We start from the raw sequence: 12,263 nt of genomic DNA, 5'->3' as shown, positions 1-12,263 counted from the left end.
CCCCTCCCTCTCTCTCTCTCTCTCTCTCTCTCTCTCTCTCTCTCTCTCTGTCTCGCCCTCATTGATCTGGATGTGTGTAAAACGGCGAAATGACGTGAATTCCCGGCATTGAGCCTTGCCCCCTTTTAAAGGGAACCCGAAGCAGGTCGCCGCTGCAGACGCGGCTGACCCTTTTTATTCAGATATGCATTTCTAAAAGTAAAAAGTTGACGTTGATGCCGTTCACTCCATCGGCTTAAATGACGCGGAGCAAAAAAAGAAACTGCAAAAAAGTGTAAAGCAATCAGGAAGGGTATGAGGGAATGTGTGATGTAGGGACTCCACGCGAAACTAATTATTTCATACTAATTAATGCGCTTCTTTCGTAATGTTAAATATTGCATGACGCTTATTATTCACAAAGCTGAAGTCAATCATTGACTTCCACTCAGGAATTGCAGTGCAAAAACTGTGATTTATAATGCATAGGCAAGCAATACTGCGTGGGAAAGAAATTAATATTATAACATGTTACATGTTTTTTTTAGCATGTAGGACAATATGGAATATATTCGCTTCGTTAGAATGTATGTTGTCATGGTGATTCCAGAAATCATTCTGCTGCATCAAGTAAATATATTTTTCTTGTGATTTATGAGCTGAGTGGGGGGGGTTAGATGAGGTGGTTCGTCAATGAGGACCAGGGACCAGCTGGTCCTACATTGTCCACGTTAGTATGTATTATGGAACTCAAATAGTAATCTGAGTATTTGGATCATTAGGCTGCAGCGGCGGACACATCGTTGTATTAACAATGGATTCAATTACTAATGTGGTTGGAGAGAGTTGTACCAAAACAGAGCTACAATGATAAGTTGATATGAAGTAGAATCAGAAACATAACTTAAATGTTAAATTAACATGTTTTTGTTGTTCTGTTTGTGGATGTGTAAATAAGCAAATGCAATTATTAGGCACTTGACAATGTATCGATGTCAAAAGTTTGAAAACAGCTTGTTCCGCTGCCCCCATGTGGTCGGAAAAACAGTAAATACGGTTTGAAATAGATCAATGTTGCACAGTATTTCATTAGGACAGAATCGATTTGGTGAACTGAAGCCCCCCCTCCTCACAGGCCCAAATGAACTAACCGAACATATGATGGGGGAGAAATTGAAGGATGTCACACCACCAATGAGCTTCCAGTAAAAGCTTCAGTGATCTTTGGCACAGATTGTCTCTCAAACTCCTCTGTTGCATGTGAAGATCTCTATTCGTCCAAAGGTCACTCCCTCATTTTGTGTTTCGATGATGATGAAATTGTTTCTCAAATCTCCTGCAGTGGTTTGACTCAAGTAGAGATCTGGTGACTACATGTGATGTACATTATTGTTGTTATCCGTTCCACAGCGAGCCTGCGGGTCCTATTTAACAGGGAGAAAGAATGGTCTTGTTCTTCTAGAGGGCTGAAGCTTCTGAGTGGCAATTGTAATCCCACCGTAAAAACACTTAAACATTAAACTGTCAACAACGGCAAAAACGCAAGGGAACAGTCAGTATAATGCAAAGTATTGAATACAGATTATTAAATCATGCGTTGCGTTTTCTTATTCAATCCCCTAACGTAAATCAAATGCAACTATTTAAAACCCGCCCTCAATGTAAGGAGGTGTCACGTGACCCAGATGACGCGCATTTACAAAGCTCTAAAACAATATGTATCACGTTCATACACGTTCACGTCATGCCCTATACCTAATACGCCAGTGAGCTTGTTTTACATAACACGACGACGCCCCCCGGCGGAGGAGAGCAGCGTTACAGCAGAGCTGCGGCTAAGTTTCGGTTTCCAGTCTTCGGAAACGACACCGTACTTCCTGGACAAAGGCAGGCGGTGTCGGCCTCCTTGCCTTAGACGGCCGAAGGACACACGGAACGAAGCAGGCCCGAGACCATGGACTCCGAAATACTGAAGTTCATCTGCAACAATCAAGGAGCAGTCGACACTAATGATTTGACGTGTAATCTCGGCTCGGGCGAAGCTATCAATGACGTCATCAGCAACCAGGAGAAATTCGCTATGTGTTGTCCCTTCGGGCAGCAGAAGGTGGTGGCCAGGACCGAGCTGAAGATGTGCAAAGTCCGAGATTGCGATGGCTTCTTGTGCGGGCTTCACCTGTGTAAAAGGTTCCTCTTCACCGGATCCTGTCCGGTCAATCATGGCAGGTAAAGAGTTCCCTTCAAGTACGAGGCTTAACGTGAAACCAAGGGAGGCCCGTGACTACTTCAAATATATCTCAGTTCTTCTTTTTTAAAGAGGTCTTTATTGTGGAAATCCGAATAATCACCATATTTTAAATATGTAAATAGAACTATTCAGTGCAGAAGGAGGCCACCGGAGTTGCGTTTCGGTGCGTTTATTGACTTGTTTTGAACGACACACGTGATGCGTTCAAGCACCGTAGATTTGCAGGTTTCCGCGAGAGCCGCTGTCATAAAGACCAGCGCGGAGTTTAGTTCGACACAATGAAGTGTGTGATGCAGCTTCAAAGTTAAAACGATACTATCTGAGTAATAGTCAGACTATTTGTTTAACCCCAATTTACAATTTTGCTTATTTACCTCTGGTCCAGAGTTAAATGAGTATACAGATACTAGGGAGGACATCTTCCTTCACGATGGGAGTCTGTGTGTGTCACCATTGGTGTGTTGCCCTGGTCCCCCTACTTTGTGCTCCTGCTCCAATTTAATGTTGGGATTTTTTTTTTTGCATACACAAGCATGTGGAATAATTATGTGGAGGGTCCATCATAGTATCTTCAGATAAAATATTAAGCTCAGCATATTTCACAGGGACCAATGTCAGGTAATGCTCCCACAAGATAATTTTTATATCACACCAATACACTGTCTCTCTTATTATATTACTTTTTATTTACGGATAGACAGACAGCTTCATTTTCGACGTTTGGAACAGGGGACGTGTTTTTAAGATCAAACCCACTCATGTGCCATGGGTCTTTTGTGTTCTTTGATGACAGGTTGGCATTCAAATTCTCCCATCAGCTGGACTCTGATCACAATATGCGGATGCTGAAGTTGCATGAGCTGGAGAGTCTCAACCTGACTCAGCTGCGCACGCTGCTGCTGCAGAATGACAACTGGCTCCTGCCTTCCGTAAGTTTGACCTCAACCACAGCAGGTTTTCTAATTCACATTGTTGCATCTGATGCGTCCGTGCACAGAAGGGGACACAGATTCTGAAGACAGGATTGCTAGAGATCCTAGTGTCCTCTGAAGTAGCAGAAGTTGAATGACTTCATCCACACGTCTGTCAATCATCCCCCTTTGCTTACTCTCGATTGTAACCACCTCGTCTCCTCTAACCAGATATGCCACAATTACAACAATGGCGGCGGGGAGTTCGGCCTGTGTGGGGATGGCCTTGGCTGCAAGAGAATGCACATCTGCGAGAAGTACATGAATCGCGACTGCAGCTGTGTCAAGAACCATGATTTTAATGCTCCCCAGCCACACGAGAACCTGCGGAAGAAAGGCGTACCTGACGACCTCATTCCCTCTCTGAGGTCAGTTTATGGGAATATATTGGCTATGAAGTACAATGACAGAAAGGGCGATAGGGGCAAATCCTCCACTGTCAATGATGGAAGCGGCGACGATGGTGGGAATTCAGAGCAAAGGCAGGGGTACAGAGGGAGAGGTGGTTACCGAGGTAACAGAGGCAACAGAGGCAACAGAGGCAATAGAGGCAATAGAGGTAGTAGAGGCAGCAGAGGCCAGAGAGGCTGCAGCGGAAACAGAGGAGACCATGGCAACGATCTACTGCGGCAGCAAACCTCTTCCCCCGATGACATTGGCGATGACATCGACTTTGACGTTTTGGATCTGTACAGCGAAGATGGACTGAATGAAGTTCGGCAGCCGCTTGACTTCTTTGCCAGGAAATTGTCAGACGATGCTCAGAACAGAAAACAAAACCCAAAGAATACCTCGACCGCAGCCAAAGGGAGCGGTGGACCACCGGGCAGCCAAGCGGGCAGCCAAGCCGGCTCCAGTGCCGACATCCCGGGGGCCGTCAAGGACCATGAGACAAAGGGTGCCAGCGCTCCGGGTGGACTGCAGAGGCCAAGACCCGTGAGAGGTGAACTACACCACCTGCAAACCTCAGGGGGGGAAAAGTGTTAAACTATTAACACGTTTAAAAAAGAAACCGCAACAAGAATTTAAAAGTGCACTTTTTGTTTGTGTCCTTCAGATAAAACTGAGATATGCTTGTACTTCGTCAAGGGACGCTGCATACATGATGATGGTGAGTAATCAGTGACACAGCGTCATGGGGGAACGTCAATCATTCTTCGATGCTCATTTGGGTGTTGTGACCAATGTGTTCTCAGAGCGCTGCTTTAAAGTGCACTTTAAGATGCCGTACAAATGGGAGGTCAGAGAGTTCGACAGGTGGACCGACCTGCCTGATAATGAGGCCATCGAGAAGGACTACTGTGACCCTGCAAAAACATACAGGTACTTCTGGGATATTGTTCTTTAGCACAACCATCTCAATGTGTATATACTGGGGGGGGATTTGCAGAAAAATGTGAGAGTAAAACGAAGTCTGTTGGGTAGATATGCAGGTTGTATATGGATATAAGGGAAAGTCAGATATCAAACTCCTTTTAGCTTTTCAACACATCCAGTTCATACAACGCCTACAGTAATCATACGGCAAGTGCAAACAAAGAATAATAAAAGCAGATTGTTTCTTTAGTTTAATCTTACTTGTTTGTTGGGTGGGACTTAAAGAGATATTATTTTACAGGAAGAAATATTCTGTATATTATGGCTTTTCTCAATGGCTCTCTGGTTGTCTGTATTCTAGTGCCGGCATCACACCGGTGCATTTTGACACGATGACCCGTGGATCGGACAAAGTACGCCGACTCTCCACCGCAAACTCTTTGCTTGAGCCGACCTTCATCCACACCACTGAGTGGCTTTGGTACTGGGAGGACGAGTTCGGGAAGTGGAACGTTTACGCTTCAGCACTACACACTGGTGTAAGTATAAGTGTGTTGATGTGAGTGCTTGATATCCTGTGATCTGCTAAAGCTGCTCCTCACATTTTCTCATAGCAACAATGGACTCGTTATGTAATGGTGTTGGGGTATTATTTAAGAAATAGAAATGTTCAAGGCCTTTATTAGACGAAGTCTGATCAAAGTTCAAAGTGATATCATTTCAGTAAACATTGACACAGTTCCTCATAGATAACGGAGCGAGTTAGCAAACACAGGTGCAGCATGGAAGCATAGCATCAGCCGCTGCGGCCTGCAGTTTTATTGAAGGTATGCACACTGACAAGGTGTCACGGTGCGCAAAGCTAGCCGAGCTGATGGGGGCCAAAAAGGTCAGTTTACCTCTTTTTTGGTGACATTTTGTCCAGTCGGGTCACCACCGTGAATGCAGTTCACTGCAGCAACCTCACTCCACAAACATTTGCCACACCATGAGAAAAATAAGTGAGACCGTCCAATTAGAATTTTGGACTATTGAAGTTTAAAATCATGATCCCACTTGCAAAGCCGAGCCTGTGTCGACAGTCAACAGCACCATTGCTTCAAACAACTTCACATTGCAGTGAACTAGCTGCAGAAAATAATAATTTGATAATATTTGATATTAATTTTTTCTCTTTTCACTTTTTTTGTTTTTGTTTTTGGAGGCCTTCGGGCACACGGTACCAACTCCTGATTGGTCGTTGGTCACCTTTTCGGTTCTGCTTGTGTCTTGTGTTCCAGGCTGATGGACGCAGTGTAGCGGACACGGACAGCGCCACACTGGAGCAGAAGTTCCTGAGCAATGACAAAGATGTGGTGAACTTCACCGCCGGTTCACAGTCCTACTCACTCAGCTTCCAGGGTAAACAAATGTTACGCAACAGATCTCTCCAGCCACACTTCGGTGCATTTTGGAATATTCAAGCAGTGCTATAATCTTTTCTATTTCGCAGACATGATGCAAACAAACACGCGCTACAACACTAAGAGGGTCGTGAAAAGACGGCCTAAGTTTGCTTCCGCAGTTGATGTCCGAACACAGAGGCTGAGGTACGACATCTCAGACGCGCTGTGTTGGGAACCATTTCAAGCCGCCTCACACCGACAATAACCCTTTTCTTTTATGACCACAGAAGGCCACTTGTTCAACCGGCTTTCAGCACCATCCCCAACAACTGGGACAAGACGCAGATTCCAGAAACAGGATACAAGGTATGTGGAACACGGCGCATATTCAAAGTGCTCTGGCAACGTTACTTCCAAGGATCTATTTCTATTCCTCGATTACTTTTTTTAGAAAAACAATACTAACTGCTATAAGATCTATGATAACATTATTTGGATTTCCTCCCCTGGAGAAATCCGTGCCGTCTGTCAAAAAAGCTCTCCAGTGTTCAGTTTGTGCCTCTCTCCTTCCTGAGTCGCCCGTTTTGAGGTTACTGTTTGTTTCTACACTAAACAACATTGCATAATCAATTTTTCCTCCTGCACTTAACTACACTACTGACTATGCTGAAACTACACCCCGCTGCTGGTTTAAGTGGCCTCTCTGGGTTATTTCATTTGAAAAAATATCCTTAATTTACTTGGTTGTGTGCGTCTCCCTCTTTTGTAATGTTTACTTTACTTTATGCGTTGATAACTCTTTTTTATTTCAGTTCTGCCCATCAACACCACACTTGTAAGTGATGAGGCACACTAATGTTACATAACGTGTTTGTGCGGTAAGCCGCAGACATATCGCCGTCATACGAGGAGCTAATGGCAGCTACGTTCTTAGGCGTGTTCAAGGCTGTAAACAAAAATGTTCCTTTTTTACAATTAACTTGTTGCCGTCGTTTATCAATCCCAAATTCAACATCCTGCAGCTGTAAATTCTCCAAATGCGTATTAATCCACATCTGGAAATAGTCCCCAACAAATGCACGCTTCTCTGCTGTTTCAGTAACGTTAGACAAATATTTTAGTACCCAGCTTTTATAGGTTACTTTTCTTTTGTGTTTTATGTCTCGTTAACGTTATATTTATTTAGCCATGGCTTTTATTCAAAGCGGCTCAAGCATGTAGTCACCACCTCAAAAATGATTTTTTTTTTACAAAAATCACAAATAATATTTTAAAACGCTGACTAAGATGGAGATATGTCACCACATGGAAGGCTTAAAAAACAAGGACACGCTGTGTCACTGAGTCTCTGAAATCAGGCCTGCGGCATCCAGTCCAACCTGCTGCACCTGTAAGCAAACAAATCCGCCGACGCAGAAACAGCAGCTTTGACCCGTAGTGGTGCTGATGTGCGCCGTCTACAGCCAAGACAAAATAACGCGTACCGCAGTTTGTAGCGCCAAAAGCAGTTACGACAACGACGACACACTCACGTTTCGGCACTGGCTCCACGTGTCACAAGTGATACGTCTGAGAATGCTTCCTCTAGAGTCCAAGCCGGTTGCTCTCTATGCATCCAACGTAAAGACGGGCAACATACAGTTTCGAAGCTTTCACATAGTGTTGCTTATTATTTGCAGTAGGGTGTGATTGAGAATGTCCGCATATATATATATATATATATATACAATTAATAAGCTCCAAAAAAAGAGAGATATATAGATATATATATAGAGATATATATATATATATATATATATATATATATATATATATTCACTCGCTCTCTTTTATATATATATATATATATATATATATATATATTCACTCGCTCTCTTTTTTTGGAGCTTATTAATTGTGCTACGCAAGTAATTTACATGAATACACGCACAAGACATGACAGGGCCAGAGAGAGAAACAGCAATCAAAAAATGATGTAAATACAGATAAGATACGGGGAAATAATTAACCGGCGGAACCGGAGTACATTTAGTACTATTTCTCAGTCAATTGACTACAACAATGGTGACGTAAACACTAATTATTATAATCATCACCAGGATGATCATCATTCTAGTAATTATGAACTGTATGGTAAAATATATGTAATACTAACAATAATCTTCATCATTGTAATAAAAATTGAATATTTAACAATAAAATTACCAAACTAATGGGATCCAAATATCACCATTGATTATATCAGTCTTAATAATGTACCATATTTCAAACAGAAATAATGTTATAATTATTATTTCAAAAAAGCTGATGGACGTGTAAATAAACCTTGAAGGTGAAATGTCAATGTTCCCAATGTGTTTCTGTGGCTAACAAATGTGTGAAAGCCGTACGCCTGAGTAAACGTAATTCTGTTGCTGTGTGTTTCCCAGCGAGTGCCCCTGCTGCGCCTCTCGGATGACTTTAAGGAGCTTGAGAGTCTTTTCCGTAAAACTATGAGAGGCTTTGACATTGTGAAAATAGAGAGGATCCAGAACAAAGCTCTTTGGGATGTCTTTCAGTGGTACGTACGTTTTTTATAATGGGGAAATAACACCCTCACCCTCTGATAGCCACATATCAGTATTTATTATTATTCTGTGGTTGCCAAAGTTCCAGTTTGTCAGCACTCTTTCCTTTAAAGTATCAGCTTTACCGTTCCTGATTCATTCCTGTATACAGGCAGAAGAATCAAATGAAAAACAACAACAACGGGAAAAATGTGAGCGAAAAACAGCTTTTTCACGGCACTGACCCAAAGTACGTAGATGGCATCTGCCACACCAACTTTGACTGGAGGATCTGTGGACTTAATGGAACGGTGTTTGGCCAAGGTGAGTTGAAGAAATATAAATTGTGAGCCATTTACTGATTTGATGACAAAAGATGCTTTGGGGTGAGTCAACTTGGACGCTGGGAAATTCAATTCAATTCAATTCATTTTATTTTGTATAGCCCATAATCGCAAATTACAAATTTGCCTCAGAGGGCTTTACAGTCTGTACACATACAACATCCTCTGTCCCGAAACCCACCATCGGCACAGGAAAAACTCCCCAAAAATGTATTTTCTTGTGTCCCAACACAGGAAGTTACTTTGCCCGGGACGCCAAGTACTCGCACTGCTACACCGGTGACTCTGACGTCCGCTCCATGTTCGTCTCTCGGGTGCTGGTGGGAGACTACACCAAAGGGAACTCCAGCTACCGCCGACCTCCTTCCAAGGACGGAGGGGACATAAACTTCTACCACAGCTGCGTGGACGACGTTTTGGACCCTTCGATCTTTGTTGTGTTTGAGAAGTTCCAGATTTACCCAGAGTACCTGCTGCAGTACAAGGCCGCGCACCCACTCGTTGACAGGTTGAGTGGCTACACGTCGGTACCGCCACCGAGATCTTATCAACCCACGGTGAGCACAGCCTCGCTCCGACCCAGCGCGTCAGTTTCTCCACCCAGCGCAGCCTCGTACCGACCCAGCGCGTCGGTTTCTCCACCCAGCGCAGCCTCGTACCGACCCAGCGCGTCAGTTTCTCCACCCAGCGCAGCCTCGCTCCGACCCAGCGCGTCAGTTCCTCCACTCAGCACACCCTCGTACGATTTTAGCACAACATCTTACCAACGGTCCAACAGTACAAGTATTGCCCGAAAATCGTCATCACCTCCGTTAAAGAAAAACGATAGCTGTGTCATTGCTTAGGGAAAACGGCAAAATGTCAATTCAGCTCGAAGTAGGCAAGCCACTATGCTAAAGCAACTCCGCTTTTAAAAGTCCAGAGACATCCACTAACACTAAATGGGAAGTTAAGCGGATTTTCAGCACCCCGGTGTGGTTATGTGAATGTCAGGTGCCGGTAAAGCAGTCTAGAAGAAGAGGCAGCAACAAGACGACACAATTGCGAGCCTGTAAAAACATATTTTAAAGCGTTATGAAAACATGTAATTGGGGTTTGTTTTGTTTGCATTTACTGTGGAATTTCACCTATTGAGGTGGGATTAAAATAAATGGAGGGAAATTCATTTGAAATCCACACATTTTCTCAGGATTTTCCTCTTTTTTTTAATCGCAACATCATTCATATACTCTAATTAGGAATACATCCTTTATAGTTCTTGTCACAGCCAGAGGTTCTGCTGCGTAACAGCAAACGGCGGCAACATCCTGATCGGCTTCGCAAAATAGAAATTGAAATAAGGTTTTGTAGTGTACATGTGGGCTGGAAGTTAAATCACTTATTAAACCACGTTGTGTTTTTCTTTCCAGTGTGACTATATACAGTGTTTTCCGAACTTTTTAATTTTGTGCATTAAAGGAATGAATAATCAATCAATGAGTAATTGTGTTACGATGGAAAACTGCACACAGAAGCAACATGCAGTCCTTTCTTTGTGCGTCTCATCAGTGAATCGAAAAGGCCGTCAGCGGTCGCGTTGAGCCTCTTAGTGAAATGAGGCAGCGCGTGACATTAGACGTACGGCCTTAACTTCTGACTTCTGTCAATCAATTGTCAATGAAATATAGACGAGGTTTTGGCACAACCTGATTGTGTAATCATCTATTGTATTGTTAGACCAAAAACATTTGAAGTGAACCTTAATTATATCGATTTTATTGTAATGTACCTCAACCTATTAACTTAAACTACTATCTAATTGGTAAAAGTTTCATTGTTTTTGTTTTACTGTTTGGTCTTTCAATTTGAATGAATTATTAAATTTATGTTGCTTCATTATTTTCATTTAAGTGCTTTTCACTACTACTGTCAGTTACTACTAACTCCTCCTGCACTATGTAGTTTCTTACCGTCTCTTTATATACATTTATATATATGCAAATAAATATGTAAATGTATGAAATACAACATGTGACTTGAATGTGACTTCGCAGTGGTAGTGACCCGTCAGTCACAAGCCACATTCTGCTTTATTCTCAAGAGGACAATGATTTACTAAATCAACATGATGCTGAACCAAACAAAGGAGAAGTACAGTCGGCCTTCCATAAAATCACACCTCTGGATACTCGTTGTTTGTTGGTGGACGACTGTCCTCCCGTCGGGGAACTAATGAAGAACATTGACTCCTCGGAACAGAAAAAGACGGGACCGCTCCGTTGGTCCACTGCATTACGGCGGATCGCCATGCATCAGGACAAATGGATTTGGCCGTCACTACCAGAACACCCATCTCCCCGCCACACGTGTGCTCCATTATGGGTTTGCTGCCCATTAAGATGGAGCTGTCCTCTTGGGTAAATGCAGCTGCCTCAGTGACAGGAACCAGCCCTCTCTCTCTCTCTCTCTCTCTCTCTCTCTGCCGGCTGCCAGGAGCTCCCGGGCCTCGGCGCATCGGAAAATCGGCTCCGCCCGCATTTACAAGAGCTTATGAATTAAATATGACTCCCTTTCCCTTGTCTGCGCGCAACCCTGCTGGTGTTTGAGGTGTTTGTGTTTCTGCTGAGTCACAGCCCTTCTGTTCCAGCCGATTGGGAGCGCGGCAGGAGCCCCGGGGGGTCGAGAGGATGTGAGTCAGAGCTTCATTTGGCTGATAGCAAGAGGGGCAAGGGGGGCTTTGTCGAGTTTCCAGGGACCAAACCCTGGAAAGAGACCTGATGATGCCATTGGGCCCCAAAAGCCTTTTCTGATGGTATTACATTCAAATATGATGTACATGAGTCAGCGGATAACAAGCTGAATTGAGGGAGCAGAAATAGTTTTTTTCCCCCATTTATTGCCGCTGCTCTTTTTTGTATTTCATCTTCCCTTCATCACTACTTCTATCTATACTTATTCTTCCTTTTAGAATGTGGTGTGTCGGTAGAACCCTGAGATTTTGAGAAGAAACGCAGCGGGTAACTGGGATAAGGGGAAATGTGGTCTTAAAGTAACGTGAAATGGAGACTACTAATCCTCTGAGATTCCCCCTCTCAGCTTAGTTTCTATTTTCGTGCGGCTGCTTATGGAGATGTGTCTCGCTGTGATTGGATGACAACGTTTGCGCTGCACTTTGGGGTGCAGCTTGTGTCTCTGTTCCTGTCTCAGCAGCAACATGTGATTCCCCCTTTCAAGAGAGATCAAGGGCAACGACTGCATTCAAGGCAGAGAGGTGGTTACATCATAATTCATGCTGACGCCATTTGGCCCATTGAAGATGAACCATTAAAAAGGTGATTGATGCTCAGAAGTGTCCGACTTTATGCACACGAAAGATGCACAATGTGGTGTAGCATTACATGTGCAATTAATTAGTTGCTATCGCAGCATCTTTGAACATGCCAGTTTCCTTCTAAGGGCTGGAAGGTGGACCAAAGCTTCTCATTAAAGTCTCA

At 43.6% G+C, this 12,263-nt stretch overlaps 1 protein-coding gene across 1 annotated transcript; it reads left to right on the top strand.

The window, feature by feature from the left end:
* The first annotated feature begins 1,671 nt into the window (after positions 1 to 1,671).
* On the top strand, positions 1,672 to 10,792 carry LOC120817764 (protein mono-ADP-ribosyltransferase PARP12). The gene is made up of 12 exons (XM_040174275.2): positions 1,672 to 2,205; positions 3,021 to 3,156; positions 3,370 to 4,141; positions 4,256 to 4,309; positions 4,395 to 4,521; positions 4,877 to 5,054; positions 5,796 to 5,916; positions 6,008 to 6,104; positions 6,188 to 6,266; positions 8,330 to 8,460; positions 8,619 to 8,770; positions 9,025 to 10,792. Exons 1-12 carry the CDS (start codon positions 1,934 to 1,936, stop codon positions 9,633 to 9,635), a joined length of 2,730 nt encoding a protein of 909 aa, XP_040030209.2. The 5' UTR covers positions 1,672 to 1,933; the 3' UTR covers positions 9,636 to 10,792.
* Positions 10,793 to 12,263: the final 1,471 nt, after the last annotated feature.

Source organism: Gasterosteus aculeatus, chromosome 4 (assembly GCF_964276395.1).
Source record: "Gasterosteus aculeatus chromosome 4, fGasAcu3.hap1.1, whole genome shotgun sequence".
NCBI classification, from domain to species: domain Eukaryota; kingdom Metazoa; phylum Chordata; class Actinopteri; order Perciformes; family Gasterosteidae; genus Gasterosteus; species Gasterosteus aculeatus.
Note: the sequence above shows the minus strand (reverse complement) of the source record. Positions and strands in the feature narration are given on the sequence as shown.

Coding starts and splice junctions, on each gene's coding strand:
- LOC120817764 (XM_040174275.2), top strand. CDS start 1,934: ATGGACTCCGAAATACTGAAGTTCATCTGCAACAATCAAGGAGCAGTC. Junction 4,310..4,394: donor ACGCTGCATACATGATGATG/GTGAGTAATCAG, acceptor ATGTGTTCTCAG/AGCGCTGCTTTAAAGTGCAC. Junction 6,267..8,329: donor TTCCAGAAACAGGATACAAG/GTATGTGGAACA, acceptor TGTGTTTCCCAG/CGAGTGCCCCTGCTGCGCCT.